Below are 23971 nucleotides of genomic sequence, written 5' to 3' on the forward strand. Positions count from 1 at the left end.
AGAGAAATGCAATGCCTGTCTTCAAAGCAGGCAGAGGTTGGGGGAGGTAAGAAATGGGGGACAATGATGGTGGGAAAGTTGCACTGGTGAAGGGGGCTGTGCATTTTATGGCTGAAATCCAATTAGAAACATGTTTGTAACCATTGTGCTTAAATAAAGAAATTATTAAAAAACAAACAGGGACTTAGAGGTGTGCTCAAGGGGTCTAAAGCTGATGTTTCCATTTTTTCCATTCTATTGTTGTGGCTTGGATTTATTGATTATTTTAAATTGAAGGTAATTAAATGGATTAAGGAAAAGTTTTGCCTCTCCCTTTAGTGGTTAAAAGAATCAAGTTGATGTGGGGATACTGTACCAGGAAAAGAACTAGTTTTTGGAATAGCCTTTTTTTTTTTTTCTTTATTTTCTTAGAAGGGTTGGGGACTGTGAGTCACACCCTGCAGTGCTCAGGACTTACTTCTGGCTCTGACCTCAGGGATCACTCATGGCAGGGTTTGGGAGATAATTCGGAATGCGGGGTTCCAATTTGGGTTCACTGCATGCAAGGAAAGTGCTCTGCTTGCTATACTATTGTTCTGGCCTCTTGAGATAACTTTTCATATCAGAAATGCTGGTCTGCAGGACAAATATACATATACCGACTTGCTCTTCTCGTTTTTCTCTGATTTATCTTTCTCCCTTTCCCTGCTCCCACTTTACCTTAGCTCAGGGTGGTAAGATGGTAAATAAGCCTCAATGGCCTGCTTGGGTCCTCATATTATTTTCATTTCATTTATTTTTATTCTTTTGTTTTGTTTTTGGGCCACGCCCAGCGACACTCAGGGGTTACTCCTGGCTCTGTGCCCAGAACTCAGGGGAGCATATGGGATGCTGGGGATCAAGCTATGGTTGGCCACATGCAAGGCAAACACCCTATCCACTGTGTTATTGCTCTGGCCCCTTATTTATTTTTAAATGGAAATTCATTTATAATAAATAAAATGTATTTTTTTTTTTGGTTTGGGAGCTATACCCTATCGTTATTAAGAACTATTCCTGGCTCTGTGTTCAGGGGTCATTCCTGGTGGTACTCAGGGGACCATACATGAATGCTGGGTTCCATAGCAAGCAAGGCAAACACCTTACTCTCTGTACATCTCTCTGACTCTTTTCATGATGTTTTAAAAAAGGATTTCAGTTTATATACATGAAATTTTTTTCTTTTTTTTTTTTTTTTGGTTTTTGGGTCACACCCGGTGACGCTCAGGGGTCGCTCCTGGCTTGGGGGACCATATGTGACGCCGGGGGATCGAACCGCGGTCCATCCAAGGTTAGCGCAGGCAAGGCAGGCACCTTATCTCTAGCGCCACCGCCCGGCCCCGAAATATTTTTCTTATGTAAACTTAATTATTAGATGAGTCAAAGAGCCTAGGAAGAGAAGAGAAATTTTTCTTCCCTTACATAATTTTAAAAGAAGAAAAATAAACTTAACTATGTTTTCAAGAATCAGCCCCCTGTAAGGAAATTGGGAGGGAAGATAAGGAGAAACGTACAACACCATTGCCATCTAGTGGGGAGTATAGGACACAGTCATAAGGAATCCACAGGTTAATCTTTTTCTCCTTCCAGGTCCAGGTCCAGGGTTTTCCCAACAATGCCTTGCGAAGACCGACACCAAAAGACAATGGTCAAGCCACCTCAGAGTAAGCAGGGCTTCCTGAAGCATTCAGCACCCAGGCATAGTGCAGACACAGCATTTTTTTTTTTATAGCGTCAAGAAAATCATGCAGGCAACTCAAAACATATTTTGAGACAAATCACCCAAAGTCTCTGGAAAAGTCTCCCTTTGAGTTGGCTACATTATAGTGAGGCAAACTGAATACTTTACAGTTTGACATGGCAGGGGTTTTGTGATCTTGTTTCAGAATCAAGAACATGAGAGCCCAGGCCAGAAAAAGAACAAAAACATATTTTAGTGAGAAGAGGAATTTAGAGCACACAACCACCTTCTGGGATGGGAGAGTCTGGGTTGACACAATCATTGGACATTACTGGAGTAGAAGCTGAAGATATATTGTTAGATTACACCTTATTTTACTTAAAACAAAGATTCCCCCTGGCTCCTTTGTATGCTTGTTTATAACTTGGATTTACCCTGAAAACAGAGATTATTTTACTTGTAAACCTGAGTGGGACTGACTCAGAATAGCCTGAGCTATCTGTCCTTACACCATCCTTACTGCCCCACCCAGGGGTGATCTCTGATCTCAATAAAAAAAAAAGGAAGCTATGGCAGACAGCTTGCTCTCTATTTGAGGCAGGAGGTTGCAAGACTACACATATTTCACCCTCAGCTTGGTCTGGATTATTTTTTGTTGTTGTTTTGTTTTGGTTTGGTTTTTGGGTCACACCCGGCAGCACTCAGGGGTCACTACTGGCTCTAGGCTTAGAAATCGCTCTTGGCAGGCTCAGGGGACCATATGGGATGCCGGGATTCGAACCACCATCCTGCGTGCAAGGCAAATGCCCTACCTCCATGCTATCTCTCTGGCCCCTGGTCTGGATTATTTTATGTGCTACCCTGATTCAGACTCATTTGCCTGGGGCTGGAGATATGGCATGTGGATGATTTTACAATATACTAAAACCTAGACTACAGGGACTTGCAGAAGCTGCCAGGGTGGGGTCTTCCCTGACCCACTGGCAATTTCCCCTCAGTCATGGGCTCACTTTCCTCTTAGGCCCTACATCTCGAGCTAAAGTTCACTGTCTGGGTCGCTCTCCACCAATGAGCGGTGGGAAACTGGCTCAGAAGAATCCTGAGCCTGCTCCACCATGTGATCCCTCATATCTCCCTGCAGGTTGCTCAGAGGGTCCCTGGTGGGTCAGGGCCAGTTGCTTTTAGTGACCTTTCTCTGCCCTTTCTCACATTCTAGTCTCAAGCTGACTTCATGGGGCCTTTCCCACAGAGACAATATATACCTAACCCCCTACTTCCCTCCTTTTTTCGGGTTTTTTTTTTTTTTTTTTTTTTTTTTGGCCACTCACGGCAGGACTCAGGGGTTATTCTTGGCTCTGTGCCCAGAAATCTCTACTGGCAGTCTTAGAGGGACTATATGGGATGCCGGAGATTGAACCTGGGTCCGTCCCAGGTCAACTGCGTCCAAGGCAAACGTCCTACAGCTGTGCTATCACTCTGACCCTCCCTCCTTTTTTAAAAGGGACTCCCAAGTGAGGCCCTGGAGATCTAGGATTCCTACTGGAGAGTTTCTGCCAACCAGGCTTTTGTTCAGTACAAGGATGTAATGCTGCTTGGGCCCTTACAGTGCCAGACCTACCTAGGCTAGCCCAGCAGTATTGGAGGCCATCAGGATGGTGCCTGGCGATGCTTAGGGTAAGGGAAGCTGCTTTGGGCAGAACCACACGATAAATGCAGGACAGGATTGCTGAGCCCACTGAGAATGAGAGGCAAGCATGGACAGGAAGTGGGCATGGTCTCTCCAGGAGCACAGGATGAAAGGTTGATAGGAAGGTACATCCAGAAGGCAGAGGCCCTAGAGCAAGAGCTCCCTTTAGACTCTTCCAAATTTTGTCATCTGTTGCCTTCTTAAGGGGGTCAAAGCCTCCAGGTCATTTGCCACAGGTCACATGTGGCACTTCTGAATTTAAATTATACTATTGGGAAGGATGGGATGGATGCCACCGAGTTCTGTATTCAATTCTGGCTCTGCACTCAGAAATGGCTCCTGCTGGGCTCAGGAGATAATACGGGATGCCAAGGCTCAAACTGGGGTTCGTCCCAGGTCAGCCGTATGCAAGGCAAATGCCCTACCCTTGTGCTATTGCTCCGGCCTTCCAGCACCTCTTGTGTGTGTGTTTGGCCCCCATCACTACCCCCAGCATCAGCACCTGCATCTGATCTGCTTGGGGAAGGAGAAAGGAGATGAACTTTGTCAGCAAAGCAGCATGGTGTATGTGGAAGGGTTGTGAGTGTGTGTCATTGTGCATGGATGTGTGTGGGTGAATGTGTGAATATGTGTGAGTGTATATATGCGTGGGAGTGTGTGAACCTGTGTGTGAATATGTGTCTGCGTGAGTGTCTGTATATGTCTGGGTGAGTGAGTGTGTGTGTGTGTGTGTGTGTGTGTGTGTGTGTGTGTGTCTGCCTTCATTACCTCGTGTGACTTGAGCTCCTTGCTCAGCTCCTCCGAGTCCCCTCGGGCCCTTCTCCACCTCCGGGCCCTGCGCTCCGCGGCGTGGGGCGTCTCCTCGGGCTCACTGCTGTCCGAGGTCTCCCTGCTGGCGGCCTGGGGGTTGAAGTTCACGTCCAGCCGGCCCTGGAGGCGCACCCTCTCGGCCACCGGGTGCCGGGGGGCTTTCCTCTGGAGCCAGGGCAGCCTGGCCCGGCGCCGGGCATCCCGGGCCGAGCCCGCGGACGAGGCCCCCGAGTCCGAGCACAGGGCGTCCTGGGCGGAGGAGAGCCCCGAAGAGGCGGCAGCGGCGGCGGGGAGGCCTCGGCCCGAGCCTGGGGCCTGTGTGGGCAAGAGCCCGGGGCTCCCGAGGTGGCCCCAGGGCTGTGGGCACATGGTGTTCAAGGCCTCGCTCCAGTCAAAGTCCTCCTCGCTGTCCGAGCCCATCTCCTCGTAGGCGGAGGCCGCGCCGGCCGCTTCCTCCAGGGCCTGGAACGCGGCACTCTTGGGCTGGGCCAGCGGGCGGCTCGGGGGGGTCGCAGCGCCCGGGAGGGCCACCCAGTTCCCATCAGGACTCTGCAACACTGCGGCGGGCCCTGGGACGGGAAGGGACGAAGACCGGAGAGGAGCGCTGGTCAGCAAAAGCAAGGTGAGGCCACCCCAGGGGTCCCAAACTCGCACAACAGTTTGTGGCCCTGCCCTCGAGGAATCTTGTTTTGTTTTGCTTTGTTTTAGTTGTTTGGGTCGCACCCCCCAATGTTCAAGGCTTACTACTGACTTTGCACTCAAGGGTCACCCCGACTTTGCCTCCTGCGGCCCCCGGGTAAACTGAGTTTGAGACCCCTGACACCCTCCCCAAGAAGATGGGTAATCTCCCCAAAACTTTCCCCTGATAGTTGGTAGATATCAGGCCCAGAGAGCGAAAGACTTGGAAAATTCCCTCCCATGGAGAAACAATCCCTGATGCAGACGCTGTAAAATGATTCGGGATGGTGAGAGGTAGGGATCATGGGTGATAGCCTAGGACAGGGTAGAACAGTCTGCATCCTTGAATGAGTGGATGAATGTGAGCTTGGGGCATTCAAGGACCGACTGTGTTGTCAAGTTTTACTGAGTTGAGGTCCCAGAAATAATGCAGCAGATAGGACCCCAGACTCAGATGTGGTCCCCTGTACCTGTAGGGTTCACCAGCCCCTTCCAGAAGTGATTCCTGAGCACAAGGCCAGAAGTTAGCCTTGAGCCCCACTGGGTGTGCCCCCCGCCTCCCCAATTGAACATACAGTCCTCCACGCACTCACCAGGAGTGACCCCAAATGCAGAGCTGGGAGTAGTTCCCAAGCACTGTCTGATGTGCCCTCCAAAATCCAAACCTCTCCATTCTGCCAACCCCAAATTCTACCGCCTGTGCAAGCACAGTGAAATTCCCTGTCCTGTCAGAAGCTCTGGTTTCATTTGACTGGCACTCCAAGGCTCACTTTGGAAACAATCACTATTGGAAAATCTTCTTAGAAAGACTGAAACATAATATGCTCTTTTGTTTTCCTCTATGCATTTGGTAGCAATTGACGCTGTCTTCACACTGTTCTTAAATCTTTCCCTCGGAAGAGAAGAAATAGCAGCACAACTTACAGGATAGTTTCCTGGGGTTTTTCTGTTTGTTTGATTTGGTTTTGGTTTCGAGTCACATCCAAAAGTGCTATGGGCTTACTTGGGATCCCTCCTCATGAGGTTTGGGGGCCATGTGGGGTTCTGGGAGATCAAGCCAGGGTTGACTATATATAAGACAAATATCCTACCTGCTCTGGCTCCTAAGAGTGGATTCCTACAACTATTATTCTGTGAAGAATTTTGATTCGGGAAAGAGCTCCAGATAGATGCTATGCATTGAGAATGCTGTTAATTTTAGTATCTGTGTCTGCCTCCATGACTAGTGTATCCAGGTGAATCCAGGCGTGTGCAAGTGAGAAAAAGAGCACGTCTGAGCATCACTCATGGGGCTTCCCTCCCCGGCACGTCCTCTCTAGCCTCAGCCGACCCTACGCTCCTCCCCATGTGACCAACAGCCTCTCCCAGCCTTCTGAGGTGATTCCATTGAACATCTGCTCATATCCCTTGGAAGACATGACTTGAATTCCTAGAGGAGCTTGCGCCTTAAGAGAGAGAGGCATTTGTTACCTGTGTTGAAGTGGAATGTTCTAGATTCTAGTGGAAGGAGCAGGAAGTTTGCCCATCCAAGGGCAGAGCATGTTGCTGGGTTGTTTGTCTAGCCAGGATGACCCTTTACTGGCCTCCAGTGTGTAGCTGAGGCTGGGCAGGGTGGTGAGTGAGTGGAGTGTGGACCTTGTCCTACCTCTGTTTCTAGGCCCTCCTTCTCCTTCCCCACCCTCAGACCCAGATGCAGAATCAGAGGCCCCAGAGGCTGGAAGAGCCACAAGGTAGAAGGTGACCCGGGCCTCCTCCAGGCAGAGCACAGCTGCCCAATGCTGAGAAGATAAACAAGGTGGAGAGGGGTGGTCATGGAGTGCTTGGAATTTTCAGGGGATCTCTAGGACCCCCTAATACATGCCTGGGCAGAGGACACTGGGAGAACCAGACGAGGCTGGGACACCTTGATTGGAATACTGCCAGTGCTTTGGGAGGCCCTGGGAGGCTGGATTCAGTGACCCAGCCTACAGTGGTCTCAGAGTACACTCCTCGGGGTCGCTGTGGAGTCAGGTGACTGGCATGCACCTGTCCAGGAGCCCCCACAATGAAAAGCACCTGAGACCGTGTTGTTCCCTATTATGGCTGGGTCAGAGGCCTAGAAGCTGCCATGTGCCTCTCTAGGAATCACTGGGCCACCTTGAAGTTGCTTCGAGCTTACCTGTGCTATCCAGCCCATCGGTGCTCATCCAGCTGCCTGCAGCCTGCTCCCCCTGCAGGGGCTGGCACGCACCCTCCGGAGACCAAGCCTTTGGGATCCCTTCTCTCGGAAATGAGAACGCAGACTGGGATCGCTGTGGAAGAAGAGGGGCATGGGCGGTGAGTTTATAAGGCTCAGTAGTGGAATTGTAGGGTCAGGGCTTCCAGCCTTCGTGAGGTTTTTGGGCTATAGAAGTTGTGGTGAGTGTCCTGGCCTTGGACAGGTGGATACTCCTTAGTCCTGGGGTGTGTGGATGTCCTCTGGAGGATACACCTGCAAGCTATCTAGGTCTTCTTGAAAGCATAAAAGATACTGTAGACCCCACCAGAGTCAGCTTTCCAAGGGTTCCTTCCTCCCCAGCCAATCCTCCAGACCCATTTCTTAGGGGCTTAGTGGCCCCCTAGAACCGGAAAGAGTTTTTTTCCCACTCAGACCATTGGATGATCGAGTCTCAGCATTACAAACAATGCTTTGATGGACTCACAGGCCCAGATGCTGCGTCCACATCCTAGCATGGACTCCTACTGGAATCAATAGAGGAAAAGAAATAGAGTCTTTAAAAAAAAAATAAATAAACCACCCTGGGAAATCCACCTTCTTCAGGTAAACAGACACCTGTATTTCACGCCAGCCCCTCTGGATTGCTTCTGGGGTGTGGTGCCGTCAACTTTGGGAAACTCTGCAAGTAAGTGGTAGGTGATGGGATTTAATGCGAAGGACAAGACACTAGAATTGTCTCCTGCACATTGTGAAGCCCTAGTGAAAGAATTTCATCAAGCTGAAAGACGTATGTTTCCCTGTTTACTTTACTATGAGATTCATCTTGTATTGTTGGTGATCTTGCTTTTCTGATTGGGGCCAATGAAAGTTAAAGCCCAAGGGAGGGAGAACGTTTATGATTTATAGTCTGAAACTCCGGGCCTCTAACTCCTTCTCCAACTCAGGTTCATGGGAGCTTCCTGTCTCCATCTGCTGGCAGAGATCCCAGTTTACAGTCCAACCAAGTGGGAAGGTTGGGGATGGGGTTGGGAGTTAAGGCGGAGAGGTGAGTCCAAGCCAGGGACTGTCCTTTCCCACCAGGGATACTAAGAAAAGAGGAATGTAACTCACAGTGGCCAGTTGGGGCAGTGGCATTCCTGGGGAGAGAATGAAAGTGCCACTCTCTTTCCCCATATTTTGCTCAGGGTACTTCTTCCACCTTATTGTATTCAATTTACACCTTTTATAGCAAACTGAAAGTGAAGGGAGAGAAAGACAGAGAGATAGTGAGAAAGAGACAGAGAGATAGAATGACAGAGACAGAGAGACAAAGAGATAGAGACAGAGAGAGACAGAGACAGAGAGAGAAGCTGATCTGGGTTGGGTGCTGAGGGAAGGTCTTTGAGTGGCTGTGTCTGGACCTGGGGTTCAGTTGTTCTTGGGTTCCACATCCGCTATAGCCCTTCAACTAAGGGCTATACTGTGTGTGTGTGTGTGTGTGTGTGTGTGTGTGTGTGTATGTGTGTGTGGGGGGGAGAGAGATACGGGGAAAGTACCATGTCCTGCACACAGTAGCTGTGTAACAAAGGAGGACTAAATTTGAGACCAAGAAAAAAATCATTGTCAGCAGCAGGGTATTTGGGTCACCATACATGCTTCATGCACAGAGAGATATTCCTAGAAGGGTTGTGAAGTTAATCCAATGGGACACAAGTACTTCGCCAACCTAAAGGATCTAGAAATGAAAAGTCAACTGAAAATACAATCAATCTGTGGCTTGCTTGTTTTGGGGCCACATTGGCAATGCACAGGGGTTACTCTTGGCTCTGTGTTAATAAATCATTCCTTGTGGTGCTTTGAGGACATCATGAGGTGCTGGGGATTGAAGGTGGGTTGGCCACATGCAAGACAAGCAAGCACCTTACCTGCTGTACTATTCCTCCAGCCAAATCTTTTTTTTTTTCCCTTTGGGCCATACCTGCCAGTGTTCAGAGGTTACTTGCTGACTCTGTGCTCAGGAATCACTCCTGGAGGCTTGTGGCTTGGGAGGCCATAGGGGATGCCAGGGATTAAAGCTGGGTCAACCGTGTGCAAGGCAAGCATCCTACCCACTGTGCTATTACTCTAGCCACTAGTCTGTGTTTTTTATGAGTCCAGAACACCAGGCTTGCATCTCTTATTTAAAATTCTTCAAAATATATGTTAAGCCATTTTTCATGCTTTAAAATAAACTATAGTTTTATACAATCACAAAGGTCCAGAGAACCAATACTCTAGAATTCTTCAAATGCAGACTTGGCGTGATTATAAACTCACTACAATGAACACAGGGCCAGCAGATGGCGTCACAATAAAAGATTTATTTAGGATATACAACCTTGATCAGAAATTTCTCCTCATTTATAGTAGCTCTGGGTCTCTGGGTCTGTTCTTTCACTCCTGTTTACAGTTTCCTTTATCATCCCTCTCCCTAACCCACCCCAGGAGCAGAACTGCTGTCATTTGAAAGGGGGCAAGGAAGGACTGTGTAGCCTGGGTCCAGGGAGGCTAGCATTTTAGTGAAATCATGCAGAGATGGACTCACGTGATTCAGTTTTCCAACTAGACCCCCCTTTGCTAGTTAGTGGTCAGTTGTGGGGAGCTTACCAGGGAGTGGGTAAATGCCTCGTCTATGTGGAATCTTAGGATGGGAATTAAATCTCAGTTCTCACTGAAAAGCATCTATGCCATGCTGCTCGACAAATATTTGTCAAACTAAGAACATTTATTGAGTGCCATCATGGAATCATGTGATGTCTCAATTGTCTCACTAACCAGGATGAATACAGATGTAAACTAAAGCCAGGTTGACTAACTTACATAGTAAACAGGTGACCAGGGGGAGAAACCTGTAAGCATGGCCTAACTGGGCCACAGTCACTGTTCTCCCAGGCCTCGTGGGGGCCATCTCTGACCTCTGGGAAAAGCCTGGGGGAAATTTTAATCCTGGTGAACCTCCCTAGTCCATGCCAGCTGGGGGAAAGTTTTATGGGGAACAAGATAACCTCCCTCCTATCTTTACTTTTCCTTCTTTTTCTCTTTCCCTCCTTCCCTTCTTCCCAACCTCCCTCTCCTTCCTTTCTTTCTTACTTACTTGTTTACCTTCCATCCTTCCTTCCTTTCTAACTGCCACATCCCTGAGTGCTACCTGTCTTTCTTGGAATGATGTGGAAATGTGCCACTGATTACTCTTATCATTCTCCTTGTCAGCCTGGCAGGCTTCCTAAGACCTGATACATGGTTGACTTCCAAATAATATCTGCTCTCTGGGTTTTCCTTATCCAGGACTGAGGAGGTAAAGGGATCAAGAAGAGGGGTTCCTAGGGTCTGAATACAGAGACCATGATCTGCTTTGCCATCGAAGTCAGGTGTAGCCACTAAATTCAACCTCTCATTGTAATAATGAGTAAATAGACTCCAGGGCTAGACTGTTGTTATTCAAAGGCAATGAGTATAAGGGGGAGAATATGAGAGAGAGACAGAAACATACAGAGAGACAGAGGAAAGAGAGAGACAGAGAGATATGCAGACAAAAGGAAGGGATTCAGGGAGTCAGAAAGAGATGTGGCTGAGTCACCAGACACAGTGTCTGACTGCCCCCTACAGTTATCCTCGTGATTGTCTTATTATGAAGATGCCCTTTTATAAACACACCCCCAAAGAGACAGATTTTCAAGGACCTTTATGTCTTTGGCTTGCTTGGTCCCGACACTAAGGGAATTCATGAGGTCCCTCTTCAGGAAGGTGGGTACATGGAGTTGGTGATGGGAAACAGAGATCAGACACTCAGAAGTGAGGTTAAACCTCTGTCCTTTTATTGAATGTTACAGCAGGACACTTATATTAAATTTATTGGCAAGGCATCATAATTGCAAACATAACTGTTAGTTCTCATACTGTACCAGACAAAATGCATAGGGCAAGCTGCATGCTTATCTTTAGAGACAAAAGGCATAGCCTTCAGCTTCTGTGCTCTCTGCTATCTGTCTGAGACCATCCTTTGTGCATTGTGATCGGCCACCTGGACCTTCTTGCAAGGTCAGTTTTCAGAGACTAGCACTTGTAATGTTTTGGCCTTGTTCCAGTTCCTGTACACTGAGCTGATCTTGAAATATTAGCCCTTAATATTACTGCCCTTAGGCTAATAGCAAAGCTAGAAGTGAGGGTGGTTGATAATTTTTTAAGACTATTTTTTTTAACATACCCAACTGCTTGTGACCGAGGTGTTTTTAGAAAAATCAGAGTAGTCTTAGAGATCCTTAAGATGCTAGTAAAACTATGTCTCAAGAGGGGCAATTTTATTCCATGACCCCTATCAGTTTCCCCATTTTCCTGAATGCCTCATGGCAATTGTGGGTACAGACAGCCAAGGTCTCTCAATGCCAATGCCCTCCTTTAGCCATGGCCTCTAGGTCAGGTCCTTTACACAGGGGTGGTTTTGAACCCTTATATAGGGACCATTTTAGGAGATGACATCTTTAGGCAAAGAAGCACAAAATAAGGGAGAAATAGGGATACTGAAAAAGGGATACTGAACTTCCTGAACATTTTTTCAAGAGAGAAGATGAGAAATATTGGTGAATGAAAATGGCCCGAATTTAGGTTTCATAATAAAGCCCAAATTTTGGAGCAGTTGCAAGAGGCTTCTGCATCTTTCTTGGCATGTGGTATCTCTGGGGAGCTGAGGGGAAAGGGAGGAAGCAATATTGAGTTAGGAGTTGGCAGAGGTAGAACAGGTCCAGGGGCCTTCACAGAATACAGGAACTTCCTCCAAGTTAAAGAGACAACCTGTGGAGGAGGGGTCCCCAGGAACATTTGGTTTGCCCACAGATGCTCAGGTTCTAGTCCAAGCCCAATAGACAGATCTGCTGGCTGATGCTTGATCGGGGAAAAAGGGTGTGTGGGACACATCTCAGGTGAGAATGGCTGGGCTAGTATTTTGCCTGGTCAAGACTAGATGGAACATGGAACTCCAAAAGAAAACGAGGGCCATAGACTGTTCTCAGGTAGTCTGGTACAGACTGAAAACTCAGAATGAGTAGGAGCAGATTACCCTCTCTGCCTGAAGGCATAGCAATCCACAACCATACCTGGCAAAGTCGGACAGAAAAGGCCTACAATTTATTCTGATGAAACTGCCAAGCCAACGAATTTGTTCCAGATCTATAGATCTTGGACTTGTGGCTGCAATGCATGACAGCTCAAAATTTCATAATAGTGTTATCCTAGTAGGATCACAGCAAATCTGATGGAAAAGACTCATAGAAGTCTAGGGTCCAGGGCTATTGTACAGAGGGTAGAGTACCTGCCTTGCATGTGACTAAGCCAGGTTCAATTTTAAGTATGCCATATAGTTTCTTTCTTTTTTTCTTTTCTTTTCTTTTTTTTTTTTTTTTTTGTTTTTGGGTCACACCCAGCAGTGCTCAGGGGTTCCTCCTGGCTCTACACTCAGAAATCGCTCCTGGCAGGCTCGGGGGACCACATGGGATGCTGGATTCGAACCACCATCCTTCTGTATGCAAGGCAAACGCCTACCTCCATGCTATCTCTCTGGTCCCTCCATATGGTTTCTTGAGCCCACTAGGATTGATTCCTGAGTACAAAACAAGGGTAACGACTGAGCAGAACAAGGAGTGGTGAAAAACAAAAGAAAACAATAAAGAAAGTTCATGGAGCTCACTGAGTTGGAGGCCCAACTAACACCAAACACAGCCCAGTAGATCCTTAGACAATGATACAGGCAACATCATCAAGAGATATAATGATCATTACAAATTGATCCTTATCAATAATTCCTTTTGCCTTTGTTTTATAACAGACATTATGAAGTAAATTCGTTTGTGCTAGGGGACAGGCTAGGGTGGTGGATGGGAAACTAGAAACAATGGTGGAGGAAAGGTCACAATGGTGGTGGGATAGTATTAAAACATTTAATGCCTGAATAACTATTATGAAAAAAATTGGTAATTGTAGTATTATAATAAAACTTTAAAGAAAAGACTAGATGGAACATGAATGGAAACGTGATAGTATGAGCAGGGACAATATTGCAGAGACAAGAGAGAGCATGAGGAATATTAATAATAGCATAGAGGTAGGGCATTTGCCTTGCATGCAGAATGATGGTAGTTCAAATCCTGACATCCCATATGGTCCCCCGAGCCTGCCAGGAGTGATTTCCGAGCATAGAGCCAGGAGGAACCCCTGAGCACTGCTGGGTATGACCCAAAAACAAACAAACAAACAAACAAGAATTTCTGGGTATCTCTGTGGGAATAAGATGGTGGATCAGAGTGGACAGAAAGAAAATAAGCAAGTAGGTTCACTTCAGTGACTCAGAGAGAGGTTAAAACTCATATCGTTTTGTTGGTTTGGTTTATTTGGAGAATCACTCCCCACTGTGCTCAGGGCTTACTCCAGCTCTGTGTCCAGGAATTACTTCTGGTGGGCTTGATCCTGGGGTGGCTGCATGCAAGGCAAGTACCCTACCCACTGTACCATTGCTTTGTCTCCATGGCACTTGCAACTTTCTGGCTCATATGCTGACCAGATATGCTGATCACATATTACTGTGAATCATAGTGTTGAAAAGAAACATGTGGGGAGGACAGGGGTGAAGATTTCTGCTTACAGATTAAGGAGGACAGCTAAGGGTGTCTGTACCTTCATTGTTTGACTGTGGCCCCTGGATATTTAAAGCATTGGTCTAGGTGCTTGTGCTCCCATGGGGGTCACAATGTCCTTCATAGAATTTGCTTCACCCCCAGAATATAGCCTCAAGGTCCTTGCCCGCTGGCCCTCCCCCCAACATACAATTATGTCCTGGGAAGATAGACATAGCACTGTACATCTAAGACTCAACAGATATATAGGAATCAGAGACAAGCTGACACTGGGTTTATCCTGAGACAAACTGAAGAGGTCAGGTATATGGCAAGTGGTAGTAGCCAGTACAAAATGGGGGCAATGTGAGAGCATAGCAAGTGATGCCATCCTCTGTATAGGGCAGGAAGCAGAACTTGGAGAGGACACCATCAGCAGGCCTGGCATTGTAGCTGTGGAGGGGAGCCGGCAACCGAGGGTGGATGTAGTCTGGACCTGGAGAAGCCAACAGAGAGCTTCAGGTCATAAGTGAGATGGGGTGAAGGCTGAAGGTGGGGGAAGCAGTTGGGAAGCTGTCTGGCATGTTGTGTGACCTTGACTCTGAGATGCAGCAAAAAGATGACAACAGTAACAGAAATTGTCCTGGAAAGGATAAAGTGGGGACACTCTGTGTTTGTCCCTGCCCAGTGTGGTCAACTCAGAATCCTCTGGTCCTTCCTGCTAAGACCTCTCACCCTTCTAACCATGGTGCCAGGCCTTCAGTTCCCTTCCTCAGCTGCCACCACCCCCAGTTAGTGCCTGTCTGCTCTCCTCTCCAGCCCTCAGTTTCTCTTGGTAGCAGGAACTGGAGTTTTTAATAGGGCTATCTCTGTGCCATCTGTGTTTATGAGTGTGTGTGTGTCTGTCTGTCTGTCTGTCTGTTTGCTGTGTCCAGCTATTAGCTTTTGGCGTGAAGAGGGTTGCAGTATTTGTGGAACAAACAGTGCCTTGCATGCAGGAAGGAGGAGCTCCAGATCTAGTGACTCCAGTCCTAGGCATCTCTCCTGAGCACACAAAAATATGAACCTGAAAAGACACACACCTGCTGACTGCACACACATCTGCAGACACGGCCCTCAAGATCTGGAAACAACCTAAGGTGAGCCCAATAGTGGATGAGTGGATCAAGAACTGGGCTAATATTCACCATGGAATACTGCTCAGCTAGGAGAAAAGATGAAATCTTGCTTCTCCTGGCATCTCAGGTGAAACTGAAAGGGGCCGTCTCCTCCTACAGAGGAGAAAGACAAGTAGCAGATGAAGGTTCTCCTTAGGGGATCCAGAAAAGTGAAAAAGCAAACAGAGGAATCAAAGGAAAACAAAGGGGACTCATGGCACAGGTACAGGCCTGGCACATTGAGAGAGCGGACAGCATGCTGGGAAGGCAGGTTCTGCCAATGATTCTATGCAGTTCAACCTTAGAAAACTGGAAGAGAACCACTGGAGACCAGCTGGGGAGCTGAAGAGGAGCTCACCACCAGCTTTGGAACCCCTCTCCCTCTTTGCACCCCGAAGGTCAAATGTCAGGGAGAGCCTAAAGAAAGGTGAAGACTCCACTACCGTTTTCTTTTCGTCTCTTCTTCCCCTTCATCACTGTCTCTGTGAGCTGGCAAGTTCTGCCATGTCAAAGCAGAGACGGACAGATGCCAACCCTACTGAGTCTGCTCAAAGGCCCAGCTTTGTGTCCTGCCCCAGCTGCTGAAACAACCAAGGATTTTACAGACTGAGTGTAGGGAGACCCTGCAGTCCCAGGAAGTCCCCCTGGCTCTGCTACCTCATAAGGACTGACTCATACCACAATGGACCATCTACGTGGAACCATTTGTGGTGTTGTGATGTGTGATTCAGAACACACTGCTCATTAACTGCAAAAGCACCGGACACCCTGATTTTAAGGAAACAACATTGCTCAGCTTCCCTTGACGTGACCACGACCGTACTTCCTTATCTTATGATGTCCTTGCTGTACTGTAGTCCCAATGTCACTGCTGTATTTGATGCTAGAATACAAGCGCATGCCTGCAATGCTAATGCATAATACTGAGCATGCATGGCGAGGATGAATCTGCAGAAATGTCCTCTAAAACTGGCTTGTGAGACACTGCTACCTGAAGATATTCTCAGATACCCTTGCTGTCTGGAAGGGTTTCTACCACTGGTGAATGTGTCTACCTGGTGACTAAAACTGTTCAGTTTCCCCACCAGATCTCTGCCTGATTATGCTTGGCTAAGTGAACATAACATTTATCAGCACCAACAGCAGGGACAGCTCCTTGGTTTCACTTAAACGGGAATGGGACTGCAAGTACATGGTGACCTCGGAAATGCTTATCATGGCACTCACAATGACTCATTTTAGAATGATTTTTTTAAATGCTTGTAAGGGGATTGGGAGTGAAAGCACAAGATACTTACATGCATGTTTAGCTTATGCAAGGCCTTGAGCTTGGTCCCTGGCATCATCTGACTTCCCAAACACCACTGGGAATAGTTCTGATGACCCTTGGGCACTGCTTGGAGTAGTGTTGGGGAGGGCCTCCCAAAATTCCTGCAGCATCTGTATTTTTCCATATTTTTCTTAGTTGAGTTTATACATTCCCAGCCCCCAGATTGAGGTTGGAATCTCCTATTTAAAGGCAGTATATGTGTGTGACAGCTGTTATCTAGGCACTGACAAGGACTCACCCAGAGGGAGGTGGATGTGCGGTGGCCTCCTGGGGGTGCTGTGGTCCCCTCATCTGCCACCTGGGCACTGCAGCTTGGGGCCTCTGACCACTCTGGCTCTTCATTCGTTGACTGCTCACTTTTGCTCTTTTGTTTTCTTATGATCTGGAGAGAAGAAGGGTGATATCAGGGGTAAGTGACTAGGCGGCCTTTGGAGTAACTTTGAGTCATCTTTGATTTAAAACAAATCTTTTTTTAGCCAAGAAAACACTTATTTTGACAGAATTCACCAGCCTGTCTCAATCTGCTTCATAAAAATAATAGTGTCATTCTAGCCTGGAATATTCAACTGTTCTGTACAGTTTACAAATGAGCCATCAACAATGCTTATAACTTACAGTGGTTTCTGTGCTGACCTCAGGCCAGTCTTGAACTACATATGTCTGACCTCAGACAGTCCTCAGAAATATTCTCAGAGATCTGTACTCTAATGCTCTCACCTCAGAAATGAGAGATAAGCATAGAGAAGTTAAGCTATGAGATTAGGACACACAGAACATGAAGAATGGAGCCTGATTTCAAGAGCTGCTCTGGCTGTAAATCCTGGTTTTAGGAAGCACCTGGAAGAGTCCTTTGGGTGGCTTCAGCTCTTTGACACCCCACAGTAGGCTGAGCACAGCCAGTTTGACTTAATGAGTCCATTTGTATAAAGATCTCTGAGCTCCCAGCTTCCAATAGGCAGGAAAATAGGCAAGAAAACTACTGAAGAACCCCAAAAGGCATAGTGCTTCATGGCTCTTTCAACAAGCTGGGATAATGGGGCCTGATAAAGGCCCATCCTGACAGACAGGAACCAACGTGACTTCAGGATTGCTGCAACTCCCCTGCCTGCCATCTCTGACTTCCTGGCACCAACTCAGCATTGAATGCTGAATTGGAAACAATGACTGTTGAATTTGGGGTTGTGGAGGGAACCAGTTTATGAGTCTTAGACATACTGGCATGGAGCTAAGTCTAGATGAAGTGTCCACTGAACTGGGATTGGATGAGACACACAGAGACTCTGAGTTGGGTTAAGTGTAGGTGGTGTGATAAAGGGGCATGGATTATTGCGACCAAAAGATGAATCATTCAAACGTTGCATATGGCCCTTTGCCACATGACTCTGAAGCCCAGTTCAGGGAGAATATACCCCCTCCCTCTTGCCCCGCTGCAGCTCAGGTACCTTCAATGGGCCCCAAAGTGAGAACAAAAGAATCTGATCCCAAGCCATAGCAGAGGCAAGAGATGATTTTAAAAACGGTGATGGGATTTTGCCTTTGATTCTGGTTTCTGACTCAGGTCTTCAAACCACTGAAATAACTTGAAGACTGCACACTGACCAACACTGGACAGATGGCCAATGGCCAATGGCCAGAAAAGCATTGTGTTATTAGAAAGTTAGTTTCTAACTGCACAGGAGGGCAAGATGAGTTAAATTACTGATCAATAATCCAAGCACTCATAACCACCCAAAGGACACCTGGAGCAAGGATGCTCGAGGACATCCCACCTGTGTGCACATTCATGTTTTGCCCAAGGGGGTGGCCAAACAGGGGCTGTGGGGCTCTGTGTGTGCTTTCCATACACTTGTGGTCCTGTGTCCCTTCTGACTGTTCATTTGCATCCTTTAATTCATCTATCAGTAGTACTGAGCTATCTGGGGTCTAAAAAATTTCTTAGGGGAATCCAAGAGTTGATAAGTGTCTAGACATATATGGGGGTAGCAGAGACCTGACCTGCTATCTTTTTGGGAGCTGCCTGAGGTATGGAGCCTTCTAAATTGTCTGCACTAACTGCCAAGTAGGTGGGGTCAGAACCATAGAAGACATAATTGAGGTTGGAAAAGTCTCTGTTGTCTAATAGAGTTTTGGTATGGTTGGTTTCTCAGTAGTGATGGGCTGATGCAGTCAGCCAGGCAGTGCTCAGGAAATGAAGACTGATCCCTAAGTTTCTTCAGCAAACAAGTATGTGAGAAATATGAGGAGATATATTCTTTCTCACTCTGCCTCTTTGCTTCTTTCCTTTTCCTATTCTATCCTCAATTTTGCACTCTCTTCAGCGTTGTCCACATTGCCTATTGCACTATCCAGAGGCCCTGTTTCTGGCCAGGCTGGTAAAGCATAACCATCTGGACCCCCGAGCTCACCTACCTTCTGCAGGATTGTTGTGGCCAGTTCCTCAGTGAGCTCCTCCTTGTGGTCCCTCAGGTAACTGGCCTCATTTTGCTTGTCCTTCAGAGGAGAGAATAGGAGGATTGAAAGTTAAGGGTAGGCTTGAGTATCTGTATTCCCTTTCCAGGATATCCAGACCACAGCAGCAGTGGAAGCTGACATTGTTCTACAGCTCCTCTGAGCTCGCTGTGCCCACACCTGACGATCAGAACCCTGGGAGGAGAGGGGATGTCATACCAGGCTGTCCCCACAGGCTTCTGCCTTGGAAATCGCCTCCTCTATGGCCTCTTCAGCCACCCGTAGGGCAACAGCCAAAGTGTCCATCATGCTATGTCCTGTGAAGGAGAGAGAACAGAGACTGTGTCTGAAGGGGGACGATTGATCCTTATATGTCCAGCTCTCCCTGGCAGGCAAGCAAGTCATTGCCTTCCAGCCTCACCACCAGCCCTTCAGTTCCACACAAAAAGACTGAGAACTAGCTAGCTACCCAGTTACAACTCCACTCACATATTCCTCCTTTTCTTGGTCCACTGGTTACAAACTGGGCAGATTTCTAGGGACCCCAAGGATTTCTCCTTTGAAAAGTCTTCCAAACTTAGCACCCCAACCCATTTTCCCACTAGTTCTAGGCATGATAACCTTCTGGATCTGGATTTGCTTTCACAGGTCCTAGAGAGGCTCCATCTTACAAAACATCACAAAACATTCTCAGAGAGCAAAACCTCTTCACACCCAATATTGTATCTGCTAACTAAACAGTGTCCTCAACACACAGAGGGGCTTAAAGACCATTGAGTAAAGGATATTACACAAATAAATGGCAGTTCTTTAGCTACCTTCTCATATAAAGACTGCTTTATTTTGTGCATATAACATATCAGTATGATGCTAAATGTTCTATGGGCATGGTTTGTGCCTATGGTTTAACGAAAATACAAAATCCTTGGAAGAAATTTTTTTCCTTTTGGTTTTTGGCCACATGCAACTATAGCTCAGGGCTTCTTCCTGACTATACACTCAAGGATTACTCCTGATGGACTCAGGGGACTGAATGCTGGAGATTGAAGGTGGGTCATTTGTGTGCAAGGTAAGTGTACCATCTTTCTGGCCCCCTTTGGAAAAAAATCTTTTAGATTATAAACCAGAAGCATCAAACTTGGTATAAGTGGCCAACTTGACCACGCTCAACCCCATGGTGGTTCCCAGTGATGGTCACATTCATCATCATGGCAGATTCTTATAGCACAGCTACCCGGTCTTTAGGCACCACTTTAAAGATGGAGGAACCAATGCACAGAAAGGCTGGAGAACTTGCTCAAGGTCACGTCATGAATGTAGGATAGGTAAGGTCTGAACTGAGGAAAATCTCCAGATTTTAATGTTAATGTTTAATGTTAATGATAAAAGTGGAATAAACACAAGTGCCAGCTACTTAAAGAAATAATGGTATCTTTGTTATGAACTCATGTATTTTGACTATGCCAGCATAAGGGAGGAGTCATCTCTTTGACAAAGCATTTCCATATATGACCAAATTCTTTTAGTTAGTTCAGTGTTTCGAAGGGTTCTGCTTCAATTACACACTAGTTGTGTTTCTTACTTGAAAATAAGGCTTGCTATTCTCCATCTTGAAGTTTGCCCTACAAGTCCAAGTCACATTCTTCAGTTCTGTGAAGACTAATGCTTGGGTCTCCTGTGACCCAATCTCAGCCTCCAGTTTCTATTTTAATCTTCTAGTTATATATAACTCAACACATGCATTGCTTTTGAAACTGCTTCAAATTCTTTGTAGAATGAGGCAGGGTATAAAAATATCAATTTGTTAAGGAATCAATCCTTCAGTTGAAAAATTCAAGACTCCTAAAGACACACATGAGATGAACAGAGAATGGTTTTTGGTAAACATAATAAAATGTGCAGACCAACCCAGTGATGGTACCAGGGATAGAACCAGCAGGTAAGTGCGTCACTGGCCAGCCCTGACAGATCTGATACATCTCAATGTGGCTTGCAAACCTCAGGACTGGTTTCCCTCATGCTTCAATTGAGCAGTATATAACATTCAAGTTGTCATCACACCAAGTGCTTCCCAGAGACAAATAAAACTATTTCTCATAGCAGGGGCACACCACAAATGCACATCAAAGTTTACGAGTTACCTCCTGGTAACTGGCTTCCTGGGGGTCCTTGGTGATGTCTCAATGGACTAGTAGGGTCTACACATGCATTTCAAGTATGCAGGTGCTTCATGGTGAAAAGCATGAAGACTTTGAATGGAAGCCATGTTCACATGGCTTTATTTTTTGATTTGGGGTGAGGATAAAGTGGAACATTGGAGACATTTTGGCTTAAAGTGGAAGTTCAATCAGTATCTCAGAGAGAAAAACTGGCAGGCAGAGTAGAAGGACAAGAAAGCATCAGTTGGGGTCCAGAGTTCTTCAGACCAGTGAGATAGTGGGATAGTCAGCTGTATGTGCCTCGGTTGGGGTGCCCAGTTACCTATCAACTATTACTGGAGTTTGCAGCCTGTTTAACTTCCCTATATTTCTGGGGCTTGCTAGGTACCACAGAAGTGTTAGTCTAACCATTAAGTTAATCTCTGTGTTAGAGCCATGACTAAAACCAATGCCCATGGGAGAGCTGGAAAGGGAGATCTTTAGACTTTGGGTTTGAGAAAGAAAAGAAATCACAAGATTGGAAAAAAAAAGAAATCACAAGATTGGAGTTAGACCTGGAAGGACTCGGATGACAGAGAGTTTGGGGGTTGGGGGAGATGGAGAGAAGAACAATTCATGCTGATGGCTATGGAGCTTGATTAGGACAAACCAAAATGAAGATACCTGAAGGTGAGGAGGACCCTGATGGTGGAATATCAGAAATATCACCCTATATCTCTAGACCAGTGATAAGACAGCACACTGGAATGTCTGGAAAGTTGCAGGCAGCAAGGGTGATAAGGGAACAAGTCTTCCATGAGGGGATGTGCAGAGAGAGAGAGAACAGAAAGAGCACTGAGATGCTGCTGAGACCAGGAGCAGGGTGAATCAAGAAACACAGTTTCCCAGTGCCTAGTACATTACAGGAATTAAAATGCTGGAGAAGATTGTTTGGAAATGTTTGGAAATGGAAGCAATATGGCATGATGGTGGAAATGTAAATTTCTGGTGTGTATTTGTAGTATTTGTAGTACTCAAGGTGTGTGTGTGTGTGTGTGTGTGTGTGTGTGTGTGTGGCATGACAACACTACTCTATCCTCCACCACACAATTGACCCCTTTTATCTGCTCCCTCCCTTCTCAAAACCACTAATTGGTCTTAAAAATCTAAAAGGCTTTATTTGAAACCAGAAGCACATTTTGCTTTTCACGTTGACTCTAAAGAGACTTTTACAGTGGTATAGAAAAGTAGAAGTCAGTAAACAGTATTTTCTTTATAAGCATGTTTCAAGAAAAATTGCACAAGCGACATGTATTGATAGCTGTTTTACCTCTAGGAGAACACTGGCTGGTTGGTGGTCAAATATTAGCAGTTAGAAAGCTAATGTGTTTCTCAAAGTTACCCCTGAGGGATACTTATTTATTCTCGTGATGGATTCACATAAGTGGCAACAGACAGGAAGACCATAAATCAATCCAGGGGTTATTAGCAATAGGGAGACCATGACAGTTTCTGAAGGTGTTTTCCTCCAGCCCCATTAGCTATAAACTCACAATCAGCCTTACCTTCTGAGTGCCTATAAAATGTTGAATCACTGCCAGAAATACTTCCTTCATTCTCCAAATTTGCATCGAAGAAGGTTCCTCCTAGAAGTGGGTAGAAAAAGTGGGGAGGAGGGAGAGTGAGAGAAAGAAAAGAGAGAGAAGAGAAAAGAAGAGAGTGAGAGAAAAGAGAAGAGAGTGAAAGAAAGAAGAGAAAAGAGAACAGCATGATTAGCAAATGTCTTCAGTAAGCATCAACGCTCTGTCATCACCCTAGCAAGAGCACCATTATGTGTTGGATTAATGGACAGTCTTGAAAATGGGTTCTGGGTCTCATTCTTATTGTCATGATTTTTTATTCATCATGTTTTTCTCTCATTCCAGTTCTTGGCGTAGTATACCTGCAATCTCCAACTTCTCTCTTTGGTGGGGCAATGTGGATCCAAAGATAGAATATTAGGTCGAAGTCTGAGAGATGAGTCAATTCTGAGACCTGCAAATTACTAGTCATATGACAGGGAACAAAGTGTTTCACGTAACACTCATATTCCTTACTAGAAAAGTCAGAATGACAACTGCATTCTTCTCATGATGGGAGACACTGCAGGTCTGATCTTTAGCTGCTGTGGTATCCAACCACACTGTTTGCTTTAGTTGATGATTAGCCTTCCCTATTCTATAGAAGGGACAATGTGAAATCCTTAGGAATGTCATGACATTTTATCTTTGTCCTACCGCCTCTTCACTGGTTGTCTCAGTCAAATACCATGCTAGTCTTAGTTAAAGTCTGGGGAAAAATGATGGCTGAAGCTCTTTTATGTTGGGGTTTTCACATCTGTTTTACTCACTCTGAAGAGTGAGTCAAATGAAGACCAGTCCAAACAAGAGTATTTTCTATTTTGCTATAATATTGGTTTATAAGACTTTAAATGTTTCAGGTGTACAACTTTACATCTCTTCAAAATGTATACCACTACACCATGTCCACCATCAAAGTAGCAATATGTTTGACAAGTGTCTACTGGAACCTGGTATCGGAACTTGAGAGTAAGTAGTACTAGGTTAGCATGCTTGTGAATTCCTGAGTTCGGCTGTTATGGTACAGTCTGGCCACATTAAACTTCTCCGTGTTGTATTTTTTAATTTTTTTTGATTTTGGGCCACAGCCGCGAGTGCTCAGGGGGTGACTCCTGGCTCTGCACTCAGAAATCGCTCCTGGCAGGCTCGGGGGACCATATGGAGATGCTGGGGATTGAATCCAGGTCTGTCCCTGGTCAGCAGCATGTAAGGCAGAAGCCCTACTGCTATGCTATCACTCTGATCCTTCTGTGTTTGTATTTTTAACCAGGCTTTCAGAAGGCCTGGAATCTACTTCTTCTAGCTATAAGCATGAGGAAATGAGTTTGTTTCTCTGGATCTCAGGTTTCTCAGTTATAACATGAAAAATAGACTTGCCACTGTCTTAGAACCCAGAATATCCATCCAAGTGGAAATATTTCATTTTTTATGGCTCCCTGAGCAATCATTAACCCATTTAGCAAATATTCCACAAGCACCTACTTGATGCTTGGCCCTGGGATGGCTGTTTCTGACTTTAATGAAAAAGAAAAACAAAACAAAACAAAAACAAAAACAAAACTGCTCTGATAAACCTGGCAGTCTAGTG

The 23971-nt window shown here is 46.2% G+C and overlaps 2 protein-coding genes across 2 annotated transcripts in view; both read right to left on the reverse strand.

The window, feature by feature from the left end:
• Positions 1-23971, reverse strand: part of EIF1B (eukaryotic translation initiation factor 1B) — a 634827-nt gene that overhangs the window by 86501 nt on the left and 524355 nt on the right.
• The window catches only part of MYRIP (myosin VIIA and Rab interacting protein), a 334456-nt gene that overhangs the window by 61293 nt on the left and 249192 nt on the right, over positions 1-23971 (reverse strand). The window contains exons 5-10 of the mRNA XM_049766460.1: positions 22330-22410; positions 18846-18943; positions 18588-18668; positions 16417-16560; positions 7033-7165; positions 4155-4765 (exon numbers count right to left, since the gene is read on the reverse strand). Coding sequence (XP_049622417.1) covers positions 4155-4765; positions 7033-7165; positions 16417-16560; positions 18588-18668; positions 18846-18943; positions 22330-22410 — 1148 coding nt within the window. The remainder of the gene's footprint in view (positions 1-4154; positions 4766-7032; positions 7166-16416; positions 16561-18587; positions 18669-18845; positions 18944-22329; positions 22411-23971) is intronic.

This window comes from Suncus etruscus, chromosome 20 (assembly GCF_024139225.1).
Source record: "Suncus etruscus isolate mSunEtr1 chromosome 20, mSunEtr1.pri.cur, whole genome shotgun sequence".
Taxonomy (NCBI): domain Eukaryota; kingdom Metazoa; phylum Chordata; class Mammalia; order Eulipotyphla; family Soricidae; genus Suncus; species Suncus etruscus.